This window comes from Diceros bicornis, chromosome X (genome assembly GCF_020826845.1).
Source record: "Diceros bicornis minor isolate mBicDic1 chromosome X, mDicBic1.mat.cur, whole genome shotgun sequence".
In the NCBI taxonomy this organism is placed as follows: domain Eukaryota; kingdom Metazoa; phylum Chordata; class Mammalia; order Perissodactyla; family Rhinocerotidae; genus Diceros; species Diceros bicornis.
The window spans coordinates 64,183,290-64,207,100 of record NC_080781.1 but is presented as its reverse complement, the minus strand read 5'-3'; the positions used below and the strand labels follow the sequence as shown (position 1 = coordinate 64,207,100).

General features: G+C 35.4%; 2 protein-coding genes across 6 annotated transcripts in view; both read left to right on the top strand.

Moving 5' to 3' along the window:
* SNX12 (sorting nexin 12) overlaps positions 1-15,691 on the top strand; it is a 203,324-nt gene extending 187,633 nt beyond the window's left edge. The window contains exon 5 of the mRNA XM_058536133.1: positions 15,668-15,691. Within this exon, the coding sequence (XP_058392116.1) occupies positions 15,668-15,676 (9 nt within the window). The 3' untranslated portion in view covers positions 15,677-15,691. The remainder of the gene's footprint in view (positions 1-15,667) is intronic.
* Positions 1-23,811, top strand: part of TEX11 (testis expressed 11) — a 353,243-nt gene that overhangs the window by 13,713 nt on the left and 315,719 nt on the right. For all 5 annotated transcript variants that reach the window (XM_058536116.1, XM_058536115.1, XM_058536118.1 and 2 more), the window contains 4 exons: positions 5,453-5,537; positions 10,612-10,691; positions 17,339-17,419; positions 17,511-17,630. In XM_058536116.1, coding sequence (XP_058392099.1) covers positions 5,453-5,537; positions 10,612-10,691; positions 17,339-17,419; positions 17,511-17,630 — 366 coding nt within the window. The remainder of the gene's footprint in view (positions 1-5,452; positions 5,538-10,611; positions 10,692-17,338; positions 17,420-17,510; positions 17,631-23,811) is intronic.

The following is a 23,811-nucleotide window of genomic DNA, read 5'->3' as shown; positions in this document are numbered from 1 at the left end:
TTCAAAGAACCAGCTCTTCGTTTCATTGATTTTTTTTTAGTCTCTATTTAATTTCTTTCTTTCTTTCTTTTTTTTTGGTGAGGAAGATCAGCCCTGAGCTAACATCCATGCCAATCCTCCTCTTTTTGCTGAGGAAGATTGGCCCTGAGCTAACATCTGTGCCCATCTTCCTCCACTTTATGTGGGACGCTGTCACAGCATGGCCTGACAAGCAGTGCGTTGGTGCCTGCCCAGGATCCGAACCCAGGCTGCCAGCAGTGGAGCGTGTGCACTTAACCACTACGCCATGGGGCCAGCCCCTATTTCATTTATTTCTGCTCTGATTTTTATTATTTCCTTGCTTCTACTGATTTTGGGCTTTGTTTGTTCTTCTTTTTCCAGTTCCTTTAGGTACACTGTTAGATTGTTTATTTGAGATTTTTCTTATTTGTTGAGGTAGGCTTGTATTGATATAAACTTCCCTCTTGTACTGTGTTTGCTGTATCCCATAAATTTTGGTATGTCGTGTTTTCATTTTCGTTTGTCTCCAGGTATTTTTTTATTTCTCCTTTGATTTATTCAAAGATGTTATTCAGTAACATTTTGTTTAATCTCCATGTATTTTTGGCTTTTGTAGTTTTCTTCTTGTAGTTGATTTCTAGTTTCATAGGCTTATGGTCGGAAAAGATAGTTGATATGATTTAAGTCTTCTTAAAGTTATTAAGACTTGTTTTGTGGCCTAATATGTGATTTTTCCTGGAGAATGTTCCATATGCATTCGAAAAGAATGTGTATTCTTCGGTTTTTGGATGGAATGTTCTGTATATATCGACTAAGTCCAACTGGTCTAATGTGTCATTTGAGACCAATGTTCCCTTGTTGATCTTTTGTTTGGATGATCTATCCATTGGTGTAAGTGGAGTGTTAAAGTCCCCTACTATTATTGTGTTACTGTCTATTTCTCCTTTTATGTCTGTTAATAATTGCTTTACATATTTAGATGCTCCTGTGTTGCGTGCATAGATGTGTTATGTCCTCTTGTTGGATTGTTCCCTTTATCATTATGTAGTGCCCTTCTTTGTCTCTTGTTACAGTTTTTGTTTTAAAGTCTATTTGGTCTGATAAAAGTATTGCTACCTCAGCTTTCTTTTCATTGTTGTTTGCATGGAGTATCTTTTTCCATCCCTTTACTTTCAGTTTGTGAGTGTCTTTAGGTCTGAAGTGTGTTCTTGTCTGTAGCATATATATGGATCTTGCTTTTTTATCCATTCAGCCACTCTGTGTCTTTTGAGTGGAGCATTTAGTCCATTGACATTTAAAGTAGCTATTGATAAGTATGTACTTATTGCCATTTTGTTACTCTTTTTCTTCTAAAAGTTTTATAGTTTTAGTTCTTACCTTTAGGTTTATGATCTATTTTGATTTTATTTTACATGTGGTGTGACGAAGGGATCTGCTTCATTCTTTTGCATGTTGATATCAAGTTGTCCTCGTGCGTTTCTTGAAAGACTATTCTTTCCCTATTACATTTCTGTTAGCACCCTTGTCAAAAATCAATTTTCTATAAATGTCAGGGTTTATTTCTAGACTCTCAGTTCTATTCCATCTATCTATATGTCTATCTTTATGCAAGTACCACACTGTCTTGATTACTGTTAACTTTGTAGTAAGTTTTGAAATTGAGAAGTATGAGTTCTCCAACTTCGTTCTTGTTTTTCAAGATTGTTTTGAGTATTCTAGGTCATTTGAATTTCCACATGAATTTTAGGATCAGCTTGTCGATTTCTGCAAAGAAGCTAGCTGGAATTTTGATGGGTATTGCCTTAAATCTTTAGATCGATTTGGGGAGTATTGCCATCTTAACAATATTAAGTCTTCTGGTCCATAAAAATGGTATATCCTTCTGTTTATTAAGTTTTGTTTAATTTTTTCAACAATGTTTTTAGTTTTGCAATGTAAGTTGTGCACTTTTTTGTTAAATTTATTCCTACATATTTTATTTCTTTTGATGTTATTATAAATGGAATTGTTTTCATAATTTAATTTTCAGATTATTCATTGCTAGTTATAGAAATACAATTGATTTTTGTGTATTGATCTTGTATCTTGTAAAGTTGCTGAGCTTGTTAATTAATTCTAAAGTTTTTAGTGTATTCTTTTATATGTATGTCTGTTTTTAGATTATAACCTCTTTTTACTGTGCTTAGTTGTTAGTGAAAATAGATTATGAGGTTCAGGGAAGAGTCAGGTCCTAGTTTACAGAAGGTCTGCTTGATTTTGAAAGTGCCTTGAATTTGTCCTCTTTCTAGAAAGCCCAATTCATATTATTTACTTCTGTTTGTTGCACCTATTTACTGTGTTTATCATTACACATTTGTATACACTTAGCACAAAACCTGCTGCATATTAGGTGCTTGGTACATATTTGCTGAATAAATCTGCATTTTGTGAATACGAAGTGTTTATAGTCACAATTAATCTTATTCTTTTCTAACACAATATGGAAAAATACAAAAAAATTGTTTAAAACATAAAATAATAAACTTTACATGAAGTTTGAAAGATGAAGAAAAAAATCACCTGTAATCACATCACTCCAATATTACTACACTCATTTTAATATATTTACTTTAATAATTTCTATATTTAAAATTTATGTAGCCATAATTACAGTGCACATGTAATATCTGTGGCATCATAAAAGGCAATTTCTTCTCTTTCCCTAACATTTTTATTATAAAAATTTTCAAACTGGAAAGATGAAAGAATTTTGCAGTGGACACCAGCATAACAGCCACTTAGATTCTACAGTTGTTAACCTTTTACTATATTTGCTTTAATACATATTCATCTATCCATCAACCCATCCTATTTTTTGGATGCATCTCAAAGTGAGTTGTAGAAATCAGTTTATTTCACCCTTAAATGCTTCAGCATGCATATCATTAACTAAAGTCCAATGTTTTATTACAGATCTTTTTTGGGTTAAAATTTACATATGTAAAAATTTTTGTACATACAACTTCGTATCTTTCTTCTTTCACTAGAGACATAATAAACATTTTCCCATGTTAAAACAGTTTCCATCACCACTATTTTAAATGACTGAATAATATTCCATCTACTGAATTTATCATAATTCATCCATGTATTTCTTTGTTATTGGTACTTATATTGTTCCTATATTTATATTACAATTTTTCACTATTGTAAATAATGTTATAAGGAACACTATTAAGTGCACAGATTATCCCCTCCAGATCCTGACAAAATTAAAAATGGAACTACCATATGATCCAGCAATTCCACTTATAGGAATATATCCAAAGGAAATGAAAACACTAACTCAAAAAGATATCTGCACCCTTTTGTTCATAGCAGCATTATTTACAATAGCCAAGACTTGGAAACAACCTAAGTGTCCATCAATGGAAAAGTTGATAAAGAAGTTGTGGTATATATATGTACACACAATGAAATATTATTCAGCGATAACAAATGAGAAAATCTTACCATTTGTGACATGGGGAAAACTTGAAGGCGTTATGTTAAGTGAAATAAGTCAGCTAGAGAAAGACAAATACTGTATGATCTCACTTATATGTGGAATCTAAAAAAAAACCACCCTTCCCCCCTCTCCCCCCAGCACCAAACTCGTAGAAAAAGAGATCAGACTTGTGGTTGCTAGAGGTGGAGGGTTGGGGAAGGGGGAGTTGGAGGAAGGTGGTACAAGCTTCCAGTTATAAGATAAATAAGTGTTAGGGGTGTAATATACAACGTGATGACTATAGCTAATACTGCTGTATAATATATAGGACAGTTAAGAGAGTAAATTCTAAGAGTTCTCATCACAAGGAGAAAATTTTTTTCCTTTTTTCTTTTTCTTGTATCTATATGAGAAGATGGATGTTAAGTTGAACCTATTGTATTAATCATTTCACAATATATGTAAATCAAACCATCATGCTGTATGCATTATACTTATACCTTACACTCATATAGTGACGTATGTCGATTATTTCTCAATAAAACTGATAAAAAAAGATTATCCTGTCCACATTTTGGATTAGTTCCATAGGATAGAGTCTCAGAAAAACAATACTGTGTCAAAAGATATAAACATTTTTTGGCTCTTTTTACATATTGTCAAATTACTTTCCAAAATACCAAAAATGGCAGCTTCTTTAAGCTGTTTTACTCTGGATGTTTATTTTTCCCCCTAAATACCATTTGTTCTTCTGGGAAATTTGGAGTCAAATATTAACTCCATGTGTTTTTGATGAAACAAATCAAATAATACTTCATATGAAAGTCATCATTAGGTCAACTGTGGCATGGGGATACCATGTGAGAGTGATGGAGATGAGCATGAGAATTAGCCCCGGAATAGTCTGTGAAATGACAGCCATGCTAAATAAATAATCTGCTTAAAGGGAAGCTCATCAGAAAAATGTGGAACTGTAGGTGAGAAAAGTAGCACTGGAGAAAAAAATTGAAACTAAAATACAGTTGTGCACCATCATTGTACATAAACTGATTTTTTTTGGTTTATCCAGTTAGTATTCCTCTTAGTCATATCACTACAAATACGTTTATTATCAGATAATGGTATGTAGCTTCTATTGTAATCACCATAGCATCTTGGGAGATTTAGGCCAGAGCTATGCCATACTGGTCTCAGGCAACAGTATCACCCAGGAACAATTATTACCTTCAGAGATCTCTTGCCAGAAACCAACCTATCCCAAATTACACGTTTTGTGCCTTCATTTTATCCTTGAGACACTATGAGCTTGATTTATTTTTGCATCCAGTTGACTAGGTTCCACCTAATAGAAAGATAAACCCCAAAAGAAGCTACTAGAAACATTGCTCCACAGTCCCTAGAACAAAACACAATAAAACAACAAATCTTGTTATTTGAGTATGTATTCTTTATTTAGCACTTTGGTGGGTACTATAAGAAGTGCTACATAAGTTGTATAAGACATGATCTTTGATATCAAGGAACCTAGTTGGGAAATAAGAATAGCAACTAAAACAATTAAAGAATAAATGATACAAAGTAGCATAATTAATTGTTCAATTATGTGAAACTTAATATATATAGGAATTCAAAGAAGAGAGAGATCAATGTAGACTGTAGTGGTTGCTGAAAGCTTCATGGATGTTCCTGGTGAGACTGAACGGGATTTGAGTTACATAAAGACAATGGGAGGAGGTATATCAGGTGAAGCCAGCAATATAAATAAAGGTGCATAGATAGGAATGAACAAGTTGTGTTCATGGGACAGTGAGATAATTACTCTAACAGTGGATAAGTTTTGGGGAGGAAGGGTAGAATGGGACTAGATTATGGAGGCCTGGTAAATAACCCACAATAATCACGTAAACATAAAACATGCAAGAAAGAAAATATCATTGGAGGTAGACAGTATTTTAACTGGCTAAGAAAATGTTTTCTCTTGTCCAGGTTGAAGAAATGGCAGTAAACCTGTGGAACTGGGCAGTTACCAAGAGAGTAGGTTTGGTTATAAGTGAAGAGCAGAAAGCTAAATGTACGTATACATTTTGTGACTTATATTATGAGTATTCTTATTATACATTAGGTTGTATTCCTGCAGTGTAAGTAATATTTTGACCAGTTCTTAGATGGAGAGTTTTTAAAACTAAACAAAACAACCCATAAGCAGTGGTTTCTCAAGCAAACAGCCTGCTTCAGTTTTATGATTTTTCAGAGGTTAGCTCCTTATTAATAAAAGTTTAAAAGCATCACTGTAAGAAATAGTCTGGTAGTGAACAACTAAGATGATTAAAGGGTGGGAAAATGAGAACTTGAGGAAATGTAAAAGGACACAGATTATTTTTCCTGGAGAAGAGATGATCAGAAACTTCAGGATTCTAAAGGACTATCAAATAGTAGTTTCCTCTCTCCATTAATAATAGAATGAAAAATGTTGCTATATGAGGGATTTAGATTTAAACATCTGTAAAGAATAGTTTCCTCATGAGGTGAATTGATGAACATTGGACTGAGTTACTGAGAAAAATTATAAAAGATTTTCCTTCCTGTGAGCGCAAACAACAAGAAGAGCAATAACACATCAAAAACGCCAAACCAAACTCATCTGCTTGGATGCATTAAATGTGGCCCACTGTCTGGCAAAGTTCTAGTGCTTTAGCTAAATGGGCAGGGTCTAGAGTGCTAACACTTACTGATTTCCAACAAGGATAGTGACAGTTAATGCATTTATGGAAAGTATATTGCCCCATTATAAAGGATACATTGAGGCAACAAACTAAAAGGTGAATCTCTGGAGTGCTTGACTTTGTAAAGACAAATGAATTTTATCTGTATGCAACAAATAGAATTTATTACTAAGTATTTATTTTTATGAATATAAACCAAACTATATTCAACTTCAGTGTAAATATAGTGTAATTAGTGGTTAATATAGTTAGCAATATACTTACTCATTAGTTCACTCCTCTATCAGGATGTTTAGAGAACAATTCTATCTCTTTAACTCTCAGATAAATGTTGATATCATTGCTCCTAGGAGCCTTAGATCCTGTAGTTGTAGGGAGGGAATAATTAGAAATTTATCTGTGGGAAAAACTTAGTATACAGGCGAACTGTGTGATATTAAAATGCATTAATTCTAAACTCCTACCATTCATATCAAGAAACATTGCTCTGGCTGTTTTTCACTGCTTGTCTAATAGCAGGGATTTGGTAGATGAAGTGGGAGCTGCAGCACTAGGACCTCTCCCAATGTATTGACTCTGTGCATGTAGCAGTTTTGAATCAGATATTTGGGTGGTTATTATGTGTATAGTACTTTGAAGATACAGTGGAATACAGGCTTTAGTGCAGGAAGCCTCTGATTTAAGAGTTTTATTCTAAAAATGTGTTGATTGGAAGATATTTTGTCTCCTTAAAAACAAATTCAGTGTGCCTGGATTATGTTATGTGATGAAAAAAGTCAAGAAGATTTATAAGCTAGAATTTTTTTTATTATTGGGGAGAATTATGGAACAATGAACAGAAATAAGAAAGCCAGAAGTAGAGGAATGACTTGTAAATTTTAGTTCTAGACCTGTTGCATTTGAGATGACAATAAGGTTGGAGATGTGAGACTGGAACTTATAAGAAAGGTCAGGCTGCCTACAGATTTGGTAGTTATTCACGTGGAGGCGATTGTTGAAGCCACAAGAATAGTTGAGTTCTCTGATGGAGAAAATAAAGAGCAACAGTTCTTAAATATTGGTATAAATAAGAATCACCTGTGGAACCTATTAAAATACAGATGCCACCATTGGAGGTTTTGATTTATTAGGATCAGGATGAAACCTGGGCATGTCTATAATTTGAAAAAATTTCTCAAGAATTGTCATACACACTAAATTTTAAGAACCAATGGTGTTGAGATAACAGAGTAGTGAGATTTTAACTTGACTCTTCCAGTTAAGGACTGGGAAGAAAAAGAACAAGGATAGAAGACCAAAAGGAGCAGTCAAAATATTCTAGAGGAGACTCACTACCCATTTATTGAGTATAAACTCAATTAACAACTCCTTATAGGGTTGTCATACCATCTTATGGCTGGCAGTAGGTGAAAGGGACCAGGTAGGCTCCAGAACAAAAATACCAGGCATACATTATGCTTGAGGATCTGGGAAGGAATGAGTTAAAGCTAAATAAACAATAATAATAGAGAACTCACAAATGCCAGAGGATACAACACTATGTGTTGTCTAAAGTCAATTTATATATCAAGCTGTGGGCACTGGTGAAGTGGAGTAAAGCATATGTAAGCAGTCAGTCAGCAAGCACCTAACCAAGATGTTTATAATATGAGGGGCCAAGAACAGGCTGATGAGAAGACAAGGATAGAGCAACAGCAACAAGAAAGAAAACATCTTAATACTGAAGTAGCATTCTGTCTCAGCCTCAGGTGCCTTTGGCCTGAAGGCTTATATAAATAGTGGGATCAAGAATGTGGGGATGGGGCCGGCCCCTTGGCTTAGCGGTTAAGTGCCCACGCTCCTCTACTGGCAGCCCGGGTTCGGATCCCGGGCACGCACCAACGCACCGCTTCTCCGGCCATGTTGAGGCCGAGTCCCACATACAGCAACTAGAAGGATGTGCAACTATGACATACAACTATCTACTGGGGCTTTGGGGAAAAAAAAAAAGGAGGAGGATTGGCAATAGATGTTAGCTCAGAGCCGGTCTTCCTCAGCAAAAAGGGGAGGATTAGCACGGATGTTAGCTCAGGGCTGATCTTCCTCACACACACACACAAAAGAATGTGGGAATGAGAGCAGGCAAAGTTCTTAGGCTAAGGCATTTCCCACAGAGGGACGCTGTTCAATGCTGAACCGGAATAGTGTGAGGCCAGGGAAGTAGTATTTTTCTAAAAGGTTATGATCATTGTGAAATGTTGGTACCAAGTCAGGGAAGGTGATAATTGGGAGTGCAGTTTTAGTAAGGTGGTAAGGATGCAAACAGATTGCAGGGGCTTAAGGAGATGAGTGAGTAGCGAGAAAATAGAGGCAGTAGATAGACCATTCATTTCAAGAAATTTGGCAATGAAAGGAAGAGGAGAAATGGGATGGAAGCTTGAAGCACAGTGGGGTTAGTTAATTTTTTTCAAGGAAGGGAGATGGATATGTTTGAATGTAAAGGGGAAGGAGTAAATTGAGAGGGAGGTACTGAAGATATCTTTGGAGAGGGGAAATAATTAAGAGATCAGAGTCCTTGAGAATACTGCAGAATTAGTAAACTTTGGAAAAATAAAGGAAACATTTTCAAAACTGGAAATGCAAGACAATGTAAATATGTGATTTGAAATTATTATTATTATTATTTTTGCTGAGGAAGACTAGCCCTGAGCTAACACCTGTTGCCAATCTTCCTCTTTTTTTTTCTTTGGCTTGAGGAAGATTAGCCCTGAGCTAACATCTGTGTCAGTCTTCCTCCACTTTATATGTAGGTCACCACCACAGCATGGCTGACTAGTGGTGTAGGTCCGTGCCTGGGATCTGAACTCACAAACCTGGGCTGCCAAAATGGAGCATGCCAACTTAACCACTATGCCACGGGGCCAGCCCCTGATTTGAAATTATTTTACCAAAGGTTTTCTTTCAGAAACAAATTAACTGTTTTAAGAGATTAATAGCTTTTACATTTGATGGGTAATAAAATCTGACTACATCAATTACCCTGTAATTTCAGCTGGGCATATCATCTCTTTTTCAATGGAATATTGATTAAAAATGGTATTAGCATAGGTAGAATGGCTGCTGAGATCTAACATCAAGGCAACCGGTTCAGTTATATGTGGAGTCATCTTTAAAAGAATTGGGTATGTTTTATGATGAAAGAAACTACAGAAAGAAGTTACAATTATTCAAACTTTCCTATTTTCAGGGGAAATTAACGGTATAATGAAGATATCTGTATTTTCTAAGAACTTTTATGTCATCTACAGAAAAGAATATATTTAGAAAGTTTCACACTTTAGGAGAATAATCTAAAACTATCCTGGTCAGAAATTGTCAGATGTTGAATAACTTTAGATTCTAATTCTACTTAGCATTATTTTGCTGCCAGCATGGTACTTACAAGAGCATCACATGGAACCAGGTATCTTCAGTGAGTCTTTGCGATTTAAGATTTGCAGTAATTAAAATTTGAAAATAAAATATCTGTCTGACTGGAGCATTAAGCAAATGATTTATTTGATAATTTTCAGGTCATTTACTTTTGATAATTGATTTTTTTTTATAATTTTATTTATTTATTTATTTTTCCCCCAAAGCCCCAGTAGATAGTTGTATGTCATAGCTGCACATCCTTCTAGTTGCTGTATGTGGGTCGTGGCCTCAGCATGGCCAGAGAAGCGGTGCATTGGTGCGCGCCCGGGATCCGAACCCGGGCCGCCAGCAGCGGAGCGCGCGCGCTTAACCGCTCAGCCACGGGGCCGGCCCTGATAATTGATTTTTTAAAAAGCCATTTATTTTTTTTTTATTTTTTATTTTTTTTAGTTTTTTGTTTATTGCAGTAACATTGGTTTATAACATTGTAAAACTTTCAGGTGTACATCATTGTACTTCTATTTCTGCATAGATTACATCATGTTCACCACCAAAATACTAATTACAACCCATCACCACACACGTGTACCGAATTATCCCTTTCACCCTCCTCCCTCCCCCCTTCCCCTCTGGTAACCACCAATCCAATCTCCGTCCCTATGTGTTTGTTTATTGTTGTTATTATCTACTACTTAATGAAGGAAATCATACGGTATTTGACCTTCTCCCTCTGACTTATTTCACTTTGCATTATACCCTCAATGTCCATCCATGTTGTCACAAATGGCTGGATTTCATCATTTCTTATGGCTGAGTAGTATTCCATTGTGTATATATACCACATCTTCTTTATCCATTCGTCCCTTGATGGGCACTTAGGTTGCTTCCAAGTCTTGGTAAAAAGCCATTTAAAATTCTTATTTTTAACAATAAAACTGGTTTCACTTCACTCCTCTTTTCTCTTTATAGGTGTATATAAAAAGAGAATGAATGTTTTGTGTTTATGGGTGTCTAATTACTGTTTTGCAGTACGGCATGTTGCTTGCAAGTTGGTGTGTATGTGTGAAGACTCAACTGCTTCAGAAGAGGCTATTCAAAGACAGATTTTGGTAAGTCCTAATTAAACGAGAAGAAAGTGCGGATGCAGTGAGAAAGTCATTACTCCTATGAAGATGGTTGAAGTTAGGGTAAACCTGAAAGGGGGTTATATCCTTTAGTGCTATCCATGTTTCTTTTATGATAATGAAAAGTCTCAACAGTACTATAGTTGTTATTACAGTGTTTCAGTGGACTAAATATTAAACTTATAATTCAAGATTTATGATAAGTAATGAAAGTAATACAAAGTAATAGTTCTCTGCTCCATCCCTTCCTACCCCCTGTTTTGCTGCGTAGAGGCGAGTATGTTTTTTTAGTGGAAAATATTTTTCCCAGTGTTTTAAAACAATATTTTATTAAAAAGCCCAAACGTACACACAAAATAGCTGATAGTACAATGATTTCCCCATTTATCCATCACTCAACTAGAGTAATCATCAACTCATGACCACTCTTGTTTCTTCTATATCTCTTCTGACAGAAAACCCTGGCCCTATAGATTTTGACACAAATTCAAAATACATCATTTTGCCCATAAATATTTCAGTATGTGTCTCTAAAAGACAAGATATCCTCTTATTCAAACAAACTCAATACCCATTATCACACCTGATAAAATTTAACAAAGATTTTCCAAAATCATCAAATATCCAGTCTCCCCCACCCTACCTCGCCCACCTGCTCACTTGCTTGCTTGCCCTCTCTCCAGTTGGTTCCTTAGAATCAGGATTAAAGCAAGTCTACACTTTGTATTTTGTTAATATGTCTCTTTTAATCTACATGTTTCCCCCTCCTTTTTTTCAATCTGTTGAACAACTTTATTTGCTGAAGAAACCAGGTTGTTTGTTCTACAGAGTTTCCTAAATTTTAGATTCTGATGACTGCATCCTAATGGTGTCATTTAATATAGTCTCCCGTTTTTCCTGTAAACTGGTAGTTAAATTTAGAAGCTTGACCTGATTCAGGTTCAATTTTGTCAAGAATAATTCGTAGGTGGTATGGTGTACTTGCATCAGGAGGCACTAATGTCTGCTTGTCTTTTTTGTTGTGTTAGTGCCCTTTGATGATTATTGTCCCCAGATCCATTATTTCTGTAGGAGTTTGCATATTCTAATTCTGTATTCCTTCTTTGTTTATTAACTGGAAAAGAGAGAAACTTTCCCTCATCAACTATTTGGTTACTCTGAAGTATACTTTTACAAGAAAGACAGTCTTGATTCTTTCCCTTTATTTAGTAGATTTCAGAATAACGAGTTGGTTCTCTAACATCCTTAAATGATGACCAAGTAGGTTTTTAGAAAAAGTATCATTGTGAACTCATAGATTTTAACATATTTAATGAACTTCAATCCATTGTAGTTATTACTCTTATTGAAGCACAATGTCCTATCTCTGGCCAGGAGCCTCTTTAAGTGATTCTGAGTCCTTTTGACATGACCCCAATAATCTTTGATTTCTGATATGACAAGATATCCCAGGCTCATCTTGTATAGTTCCTGCCCTAGACCTGGAATCAGCTATTCCTCCAAGGAACCTGTTTCCTTTAGGTGGAGAATGTCATTTAGAAACCACGATCTGGACATTACAAGTGTTCATTGCTGTTGCATCAGTCATTGTTTCTAGACCTTTTTAGTGGACAGAGCTATGAAATTATCTATCTATCTATCTATCTATCTATCTATCTATCTATCTATCTATCTACCTATTTACTTTTGTGAGGAAGATTAGCTCTGAGCTAACATCTGTTGCCAATCCTCCTCTTTTTGCTGAGGAAGATTGGCCCTGGGCTAACATCCGTGCCCATCTTTCTCTACTTTATATGTGGGGCGCCTGCCACAACATGGCTCAATAAGTGATGTGTAGGTCTGTGCCTGGGATCCAAACCTGTGAACCCTGGGCCGCTGAAGTGGAGCACATGAACTTAACCGCTATGCCACCGGGCTGGCCCCTACATATTTTTTTAAAAAGAGAAAATATATAATGAGTTCATACTGATATTTCGAATTGATATTTAGGATTGTAGGGTTTTACTTAGCTTCTTGATTTTATATTTGTGTTTTATTCCTCTGGTGTGTTGCCCTTAAAAATAAAACAGCCAGTTACTTTACCAGAAAAATGAATTTATTTGGAAAAAACCAAAGAATTGGAATTCCAGACCCGCATACTGTGGCAAAAGCCATAAGCAAGTCCAACAATCAAAGGAGAGGAACATTATTTTATCGGGAAAAAGGAGGAAATTGTGAGATGTTGCTTTGAATGAAAGTCCATTGGAGAAAAAGCGAGAGTTAAGGACGGTGATGATTTCTCATTGGCTAAGTTGCTGGGATAGTTAATTTCTGTTTGGGATGCAATGTACATTTCTTGCTGTAATTGACAATTCTTTCCTGTTGAAGACTTCTTTCTGTTGGGGTCTGTAATTGACTATCTTTTCTGTAATTGACCTTGGGTGGTACTGTGTGGGAGCTCCCCCTTTGGGTTCCTGACTCCATTTTAAATGAGATTTCCCTGTATTAATTTTCACAAGTGCTAACAATCTTGGTGCCTGACAACAGTGTAATGAATAATTTGTTTTGTCCTAAAAATATATATATTTATAATAGTTTCAGAATATAGCAATATCAATATTATTACTAGCAATGATTTCTAAAAATCATTTGAGAATTTTTTTGCACTTCTTTCATTCTTAGGATATATCCCTCTAGGAATGTACAGTCAAAATATTGTTTAATGTTATTAAAATATTGTTTAAAATTACTTGAAGTAATTCCTTTCTCTGTGATTAAGCTATTGACTTGATACATAGTTAGGTTCATTTGTTTCTATTTCCTTTTGATTTTTAGTGATTGCTTTCCCCCCCCCATTTTGATTGAATTTTGTTTTATTATTATGTGAAATATTTACATGGTTCCAAAGTCAAAACCACTAAAGGAAGTATATTCAGATAAATCTAGCTTCTATCTCTTGTCCTCTCCACCCTGTTTCCTTCCTTCCCCTGTAGATAACTATTTTGTTTATTTTATATTTATCCTTTTGGCTTTTAAATATAAGGAAACAGGTATATATTCACATCACCCCCCTCATTCAAGGTTCTTAGATAAATGGTAGCATTCCATATATGTACTTTTCTCCACCTTTTTTCCCCCATTTTTTTATTGATGTCATAATAGTTTATAACATTGTGAGATTCCAGTTGTACATTATTTGTCAATCACCGTATAAATGTGCCCCTTCACCCCTTGTGCCCACCCCCCAACTCCCTTCCCCCTGGTAACCACCAAACTGTTCTCCCTGTCCGTGTGTTAATTTATATTCCACATATGAGTGAAGTCATACAGTGTTTGTCTTTCTCTGTCTGGCTTATGTCACTTAACATAATACCCTCCAGGTCCATCCATGTTGTTGCAAATGGGATGATTTTGTCTTTTTTTATGGCTGAGTAGTTTTCCATTATATATATATGTGTACCACATCTCCTTTATCCAATCATCTGTCAATGGACACTTGGGTTGCTTCCACTTCTTGGCTATAGTGAATAATGCTGCAATGAACATAGTGGTGCATAAGCCTCTTTGGATTGTTGGTTTCAAGTTCTTTGGATAAATACCCAGAAGTGGGATAGCTGGATCATAAGGTATTTCCATTTTTAATTTTTTGAGGAATCTCCATACTGTTTTTCATAGATGTTGCACCAGTTTGCATTTCCATCAGGAGTGAATGAGGGTTCCCTTTTCTCCACATCCTCTCCAACGTTTGTTATTTTTTGTCTTGGTGATTATAGCCATTCTGATGGATGTAAGGTGATATCTCATTGTAGTTTTGATTTGCATTTCCCTAATGATTAGTGATGTCGAACATCTTTTCATATGTCTATTGGCCATCTGTATGTCTTCCTTGGAAAAATGTCTGTTCAGATCCTTTGCCCATTTTTTGATCAGGTTATTTGTTTTTTTGTTGTTCAGTTGTGTGAGTTCTTTATATATATTCTGGAGATTAACCGCTTGTTGGATATATGATTTGCAAATATCTTCTCCCAGCTGTCTCCATCTTTTTTTTTTACCCCATTTAGCATTATATCCTAGAGATCACTCCATAGCAGTATACAGAGATATTCTTCATTTTTTATAGCTACATAGTATTCAATTGGTGCACGTACCTTATTATATTCAACCAGCCCCCTTAGATGGACATTTGGGTACTGCAATGAATTGCCTTGTGCATACATCTTTTCCTGTTTTAAGGCTATTACTTGTAACCATTTCTGCTTTCACTTCTCCTTGTTACCTCCATGTATTTTAATTATAAGCTTATATCACTGTGTTAGTTTGCTAGGACTGCCACAACAAAATACTACAGACTGAGTGGCCTAAACAGTAAACATTTATTTTCTCACAATTCTGGAGACTAGAAGTCCAAGATCAAGGTGTTGGCAGGTTTGGTTTCTTCTGAGACCTCTCTTTCGCTTGCAGATGTCTGCGTTCTTGCTGTGTCCTCATATGGCCTTTCCTCTGTGTGTATGCATCCCTGGTGTCCCTTTGTGTACCCAAATTTCCTCTTATAAGGACACCAGTCAAATTGGATTAGGGCCTACCCTAGTTGTCTCATTTTAACTTCATCACCTCTTTAAAGGCCCTATCTCCAAGTACAGTCACATTCTGAGGTACTGGGAGTTAGGGCTTCAACATATGAATTTTGGGGGGACACAATTCAGCCCATAATAATAATAATTACATCTTGATTTATCAGCTCTATATGTGATCTATTTTTTTCTGCTATGATAGGTGAAGACTTATATCATATTATCTTATATTACCTCCTCCTACATCCTCTTTCAGTTTTTGTTAGTTATTTTATACTATTTTTAATTTATCTGATGGTTACCTTTTAAAAGTTTAAATAATATATTTAAATTTTTATTTCTTTCTCCATCAGTTTTGGAGCATATATCTTTTTTTTTTTTAATTTTTATTTATTTATTTTTCCCCCAAAGCCCCAGTAGATAGTTGTATGTCATAGCTGCACATCCTTCTAGTTGCTGTATGCGGGACGCAGCCTCAGCATGGCCAGAGAAGCAGTGGTTGGTGCACACCCGAGATCCGAACCCCGGGCCGCCAGCAGCGGAGCGCGCACACTTAACTGCCAAGCCACGGGGCCGGCCCCTGGAGCATATATCTTTACTTTTCACTCTGTGAGGATATTGGTACCTTTACTATTCTCTCTACCTTTCCTTACCTTTAACCTTCCAACTTTTGTCACCTCTAGTAACATTTGCATTTTTGCCTCTGTTGATTCCAAAGAATGAAAACTAAAAGGAGCATTTTATTGCTTGTGACTACTATTTAATTCTGGGGATAACAATGGTATTTCTCTTTATGTTTCCATCTGCTAGCTCTCTTAATTCTATTTCCTCAGGTATTCTTCTATTTGTTGAGTGTGATGTCCTGTCCTTTCATGGTATTGGTTTCCCTCAATTGTTTGGTGATTCTTACTCGTATGTGATTTGAGATTTCTTGATAGTCTTCTGTGAATACTGTGTCAAACTATATACTAGGTTACAGTAAATAAGCTGAATCCAGTGACTGATGGAGTGGTAAGACTGGATGTTTTGCATTGACCTGTGTTGTCGGCCAATTGGAACCCTATTTTTATCCAGCTTAAGTGATTGTACTCACTATTCCTTCCTGGGACAGGAGTCCAGGGGGAACTCCTGGGAGTTCCCTCTTAGCGGGTAGCCAACTGCCTGATACTCCTGCTGTTCACATCCGGAATGTTTCCACGTTTTGCATTTTTGTGCATTTTGGGATGTGGGTTTTTGCCTCATCCCATTTGCTGTCTATTTTTCAGAGGTTCCTCATAATTTCAGGTCAACTGAAAATGTCCCTTGTTTTCCAGGACTCGTACTGAATAAGAAAAATATGTATATATTTTCTCTTATTTCTAGAGAATATTCTAGGGATTTATAGTATATAAAATTTATAGTAAAATTTATGTATACTATATTTATAGTATATACATACATATATATATATATATATATACACACACACACACACACATCATTTCTAGGAATTTATAGTAGAAGGGGTGGCTGTAGTGTGTGCTCAATCGTCCATCTTGATTCAGTCCTTGTTTGCTTCCGCAGCATTTGTGCATATTACATACCAACTATTTATTTAGATGTCTGTTAATTACAATACTGTGAGCTTCTTCAGGGTGCCTGGCATGTAAAGGATAATTAATAAACATTTATTGGGTAAATAAAAATTTTATTAGAGATGTAATTAAAAACTAGAACCCAGGGTGTGTTGACTTATAGTCTAAGGCTTATCATATAACTTTGTTCAAGTATGTGAAGCATTCATTTTTCAGACCTTTCTCTTCCTATCTAAATTATCCCAATGTTTTCTTTTAATATTTCCTTAGAAGATGTGTTTTCAAGTCTATTAATTTTTTATTATTGCTTTTCTTAAGACCATTTTTCTTACAGTATGGAGTTCAGAGCAGAATACAGAACTCTAATAAATGGTGTTACTTTTTTGTTTTCTGTGGATTACACTACTGAATATGGATAGAAGCTTAAATATTTTCTCCAATACTCTCCTCAACCAGTTTGGAGGAGGTATGAATTTTTAAAAACTATTTTCTAACTTCTCTCTTCCAGATGAATATGAAAACAGGAAAAGGGTGGCTTTGTGTTGGAAATGCTGTGACCGCTGATGAATTTTTTCAAGTTGCCATTGCTGTAAGTTACCATTGATTTTTAGCCATGGCAATTATTAGTAACAGTTGTGGTTATTCTCATCATTACATTGTATTCTGGTTTTATTTTCCAGGGTCTGGAGCAATTATATGTCAAATTAATGCAAAGGAGCTCCACTGAGGACCACATGACTATGCAGAAGATTGCTGTGGAGAGGAACCTTTTCAAAGTGCTTTCTTACCAAGCAGAGTCAGTAGGTATCGTAGTCACCAGGGCCTCACAGTGGGGTACTTTGTATATGCAAATGAAAAAGTGATGAGATGTAACCTATTAGAAGAAAGTCAGGTGTCATTTGTCTTCCATAGGGTATTATATTTGACCATTTTTATCTCTGTTTTATGTATGAAGGTAACATCACTAATGGTGATTGGTATCTGTGTGGGAGTGGATGAGGTTGGAAAGACTGATATATAACTAAACATAATTTTTAACCACTACCTGTAATGTCTGTCATTTATTTATGGCAGTAGCCTCTACTTGAAACACATGTCTCTGTGACTCTTACGTTCATAGTCTGCCTAAAATATTTGCCTGAAAAGAGCTTGAGTTCTCATTTGTGATTGTTCTGAGTTGTTTGCTGATGTTTTCTAAAAGTCTGCTGCTATCAGTGTTCAAAGTTGTACTTTATCTCTGCTTGGCTTGTGAGTTTCCTTCTTTTGTCACCATGCAGTTAGATGTGCATTTTCAGCTGACAAATTGTAAGCTGTGATGAGTTTGTTCTCTGTAATTATATAATTTTAGAAATGAAAGAGACTTTAAAAATCATGTAGTATAATCCTCTTATTTTTATTTTTTAACATCTTTATTGAGATATGATTCATATACTATAAAATTCACACATTTAAAATGTACAATTCAATGGTTTTAGTATATTCACAGAATTGTGCACCTTCATTACAATCTAAGTTTAAAACATTTTCATCACCCCCGAAAGAAATCCCCTACTCATTAGCAGTCACTCTCCATTCCTCCTGACCCCAGCCCTAGCAACCACTAATCTACCTTCTGTCTCTATAGATTTACCTATTCTGGATATTTCATATAAATGAAATCATACAAGAAGTGGTCTTTTGTGATTAGGTTCTCCACTTAGCATGTTTTCAAGGTTCATCTGTGTTGTAGCATGTATTAATACTTCATCTTTTCACAAATAATGTTCCACTGTACGGGTATACCACATTTGGTTTATCCATTCATCCACTGATGAACATTTGAGTTGTTTCCAACTTTGGGCTATTATGAATAAGTCTACTGTGAACATTCGTGTGCAGATTTTTTTGTGTACATGTTTTTATTTCTCTTGGATATATACCTAGGAGTAGAATTGCTGAATATCACGGTACCTCTATGTTTAGCCTTTTGTGAAACTGCCCGACTGTTATCCACAGTGGCTGCACCATTTTACATTCCCACGAGTAGTGTATGAGGGCTCTAATTTCTCCATATCTAAGAAGTTTATAGTTTTAACTCTTACTTTTAGGTTTATGATCCATTTCAAGTTAATTTTTGGCTATGGCGTGAGGTAGGGGTCCAGCTTTGTTCTTTTGCATGTGGCTATCTAGTTGTCCCAGCATCATTTGTTGAAAAGACTATTCTTTCTCCATTGAATGGTCTTGGCACCCTTGTCAAAAATCAGTTGATCATAAATGTGAGGGTGTACTCTGGACTCTTGATTCTATTCCATTGATCTATATGTTTGTCCTTATGCCAATACCACACTGTCTTGATTACACTAGCTATGTAGTAAGTAGTAAGTTTTGAAATCAGAAAGCATAAGTCCTCCAACTTTGTTATTTTTCAAGATTATTTTGGATATTCTCTTGCATTTTCATATGAATTTTAGGATAAGCTTGTCGATTTATGCAAAGAAGCCACCTGGGATTTTGATAGGGATAGTGTTGAATCAGTAGATCAATTTGAGGACTGTTGCTATCTTAATAATATTAAGTGTTCTGATCCATGAATATGGGGTGTCTTCCTATTTATTTAGGTTTTATTTAATTCCTTCTTATTTTTTAAATGATGAAACTGAGGTTCAGAGAGAGGATGTGAGTTAGCTGAAGATCTAAGACCAGAACCAAGATTTTCTGACTTTCAGTCTAACGCTCCCTACCCTACAAATTAGGTTGACTATATAAAAGAGAGAACCCTCTTTTGGTAATTTTGTGTTGCCTTTTAATGTTAATATCCTTTGTGGGTTACTTTAATGCAACTACTAAAAACTGGTATGAAGTGCCACATGTCTTAGTCTTACATCCTAACTCTTCTACCAACTTGCTCTGTGACCTTGAGCTGTCACTTAACTTCTCTGAGGCTATAAGAATCCGATATTTAAGAGATCAGCTGTCTATATATTACATTGTGACAGAGGTACTTTGGCTTTATAGTAATTCATGTGAAAAAGACTTATGTGTTTTAATTGTCTCCAAGCTCAAGCTTAAATCAGCGATGTGATGTAGCTGCAAAAAAAGTTAGCACAATCTTAGGCTATACTAATAGATATATAGTTCCAAGATCTTGGTAGGCATTCTACAGTAGTTAGTTCATATCTTGAGTATTGTGATCAGTCTAGGCATCACAGTTTAAAATCGTTGGAATAGTGGGAAAATGTATCATGTGAAAAATATTTGGAGGATATAGGGATGTCTGCCTGGAAAAAAAGAAGACAGTAGGAATATTTTGAGGACTATCATATCAAACAAGAATTAAACTCCACAGGATAGAACTAAGACCAATGGGTAGAAATTATAGGAAGACAGGTTTGGGCTCAGTGTAAAGAAACCTTTTATCAGTGATAGTAATCCAATAATGGAATAGCTTTGTTGCAAGATGGTAAGCCTACTGTCACTGAAAGACTGCAAGCAAAGGTGTGAACATCCTAAGAATTATATATTGTAGAAAGGATTGCTTTATTAGGTAGGAAATTGGACTAGATGACTCTTAAGTCCCTTCTTAACACAAAGATTCTATGATTCCGGAAAATCTTGTCACATTTCTTCAGTGTTGTGGATGTTGATATCTAAATGGTATCTCCTTTAGCTTGCTGAAAGTTTTAGTAGTTATGTTCAATAATGAGAACTATATAATAATTCTTGACTTTGATTTGTGATGACATCTTCAAAAGTTGAAATGAAGACTAATTCTGCTGTAAGTAAATTTTTCATCTGGAAGATATTCTTACCATTAGGGCCGTAGGTTTTGTTGATATTTGCTTGGCAGAAAACATGTTTATGAACCAGTTAACAGTGGTGTTTACTAATGAGTTTTCTCTGTCCCAGTAGAGCTTCTGAGATATTCTGAGATCTTATAGGCATTATCTTTCTCTAGGCATTTACCATTGAACTGGTTGTATAATTTCTTTATTAATTTATTATTTCTTAAATTATTCAACAGACAATGAGTATCTTCTATGAACAGAGTACTATGCTAGGCTGTATGGGGGAGGGGAATGCAAATAATCACATATCCTATCCTCAAGGAGATTACAGTTTAGTTGGTGAGATAAAGAATGCATACTCAAGATAGAAAGAATTAAGTACCATAAGAGTAGTGCAGATAATTATCTACATGCAGTGTTCAGTGCTATATATGAGTGGAGTTGTAAGGTAAAGTCATTCGCCTCCAGAAAATTATAAGCTAGTTTGGAAGTTAGGCTATAAATTCATTTTTAAAAAATGATAAAAGGAAAATATAAGTGCCAAATGAGTGTCTTAGATGAGGCGGAGCACAGACTGTGTCTAAGGTGGTCACAAGGTCTTCATAACAATTGTTAACAATTTACTTTTCCTCAATCTCTATATCCTCCTGCTGGGTGATGGATAATCTTCTGCTTACTCCTCCTTTTTTTTTTTTTCTTGCATTTAATACCTTCATATTTATTGTGGAAATAGATGTGCCTGATTTTAATTGTTTTGGACTTTTTATTTTTGCTTCCTTGATTTTTTTTTTTTGCTGCGGAACAAAAGTAATTTCTCTTCATTAAATTTGCTTTTTTTTTTTTAAATTTCAGGTGTACATCATTATATTTCGATTTCTGTATAGATTACATCATGTTCACCACCCAAAGACTAATGACAATCCATCACCACAGACATGTGCCTAATCATCCCTTTCACCCCCGTCCCTTCCACCTTCCCTTCTGGTAACCACAAATCCAATTTCTGTCTCTATGTGACTGTTTGTTATTCTTTTTATCTTCTACTTATGAGTGAGATCATACTCATATTTGACTTTTTCCATCTGACTTATTTCACTTAGCATAATAGCCTCAAGGTCCATCCATGTTGTCACAAATGGCTGAATTTCATTGTTACTTATGGCTGAGTAGTATTCCATTGTGTATATATACCACATCTTCTTTATCCATTTGTGCCTTGATGGGCACCTAGGTTGCTTCCAAGTCTTGGCTATTGTGAATAATTCTGCAATGAACGTAGAGGTGTATGTATCTTTACGCATTCGGGTTTTCATGTTCTTTGGATAAATACCCAGCGGTGGAATAGCTGGATTGTATGGTAGTTCTATTCTTAATTTTTTGAGGAATCTCCATACTGTTTTCCATAGTGGCTGCACCAGTTTGCACTCCCACCAGCAGTGTATGAGAGTACCCTTCTCCCCACATCCTCTCCAACACGTGTTGTTTCCTGTCTTGTTAATTATAGCCATTCTGACGGGTGTGAGGTGATATCTCATTGTAGTTTTGATTTGCATTTCACTGATAATGATGTGGAATATCTTTTCAAGTACCTGTTGGCCATCTGTATATCTTCTTTGGAGAAATGTCTGTTCAGATCTTTTGCCCATTTTTTAATTGGGTTGTTAGTTTTTTTGTTGTTGAGATGTATGAGTTATTTATGTATTTTGGAGATTAACCCCTTATCAGATATATGGTTTGCAAATATCTTCTCCCGATTGTTAGGTTGTCTTTTCATTTTGTTGATGGTTCCCTTTGCTGTGCAGAAGCTTTTTAGTTTGATGCAGTCCCATTTGTTTATTTTTTCTATTGTTTCCCTTGCCCAGTCAGACATGGTACTTGAAAATATGTTGCTAAGACCGATGTCGAAGAGTGTACTGCCTGTGTTTTTCTCTAGAAGTTTTATGGTTTCAGGTCTTATATTCAAGTCTTTAATCCATTTTGAGTTAATTTTTGTGTATGGTCTAAGATACTGGTCTACTTTAATTCTTTTGCCTGTTGCTATCCAGTTTTCCCAGCACCATTTATTGAAGAGACTTTCCTTTCTCCATTGTATGTTCTTGGCTCCCTTGTGGAAAATTAACTGTCCATGGATCTGTGGGTTTATTTCTGTGCTCTTGATTCTGTTCCATTGATCTGTGTGTCTGTTTTTGTGGCAGTACCATGCTGTTTTGTTTACTATAGCTTTGTAGTATATTTTGAATTCAGATAGTATGGTACCTCCAGCTTTGCTCTTTTTTCTCAGGATTCCTTTGGCTATTCGGGATCTTTTGTTGTTCCATATAAATGTTAGGATTCTTTGTTCTATTTCTGTGAAAAATGTTGTTGGGGCTTTGATGGGGATTGTGTTGAATCTATAGATTGCTTTAGGAAGTATGGATATTTTAACTATATTAATTCTTCCAATCCAAGAACATGGAATATCTTTCCATTTCTTTGTGTCTTCTTCAGTTTCTTTCAACAATGTTCTCTGGTTTTCAGTGTACAAATCTTTAACCTCTTTAGTTAAGTTTATTCCTAGGTATTTTATTTTTTTTGTTGCAGTTGTAAATGGGATTGTATTCTTAATTTCTCTTTCTGCTACTTCGTTGTGTATAGAAACACAACTGATTTTTGTATGTTGATTTTGTATCCTGAAACTTTACTGTATTCGTGTCTTATTTCTAAAAGTTTTCTGGTGGATTCTTTAGGGTTTTCTATGTATAAAATCATGTCATCTCCAAATAGTGACAGTTTCACTTCTTCCTTTCCAATTTGGATCTCTTTTATTTCTTTTTCTTGCCTGATTGCTCTGGCTAGGACTTCCAATATTATGTTAAATAGGAATGGTGAAAGTGGACATCCTTGTCTGATTCCTGTTCTTAGAGGGATACCTTTCAGTTTTTCACCATTGAGAATGATATTAGCTGTGAGTTTGTCTTTTATGGCCTTTAATATGTTGAGGTAATTTCCTCCTATACCCATTTTATTCAGAGTTTTTATCATAAATGGATGCTGTATCTTGTCAAATGCTTTCTTTGCATCTATTGAGATGATCATCTGATTTTTATTCTTCATTTTGTTAATGTGGTGTATCACGTTGATTGATTTGTGGATGTCAAACCATCCCTGCATCCCTGGATTAAATCCCACTTGATCATGTTGTATGATCTTTTTAATGTATTGTTGTATTCAATTTGCT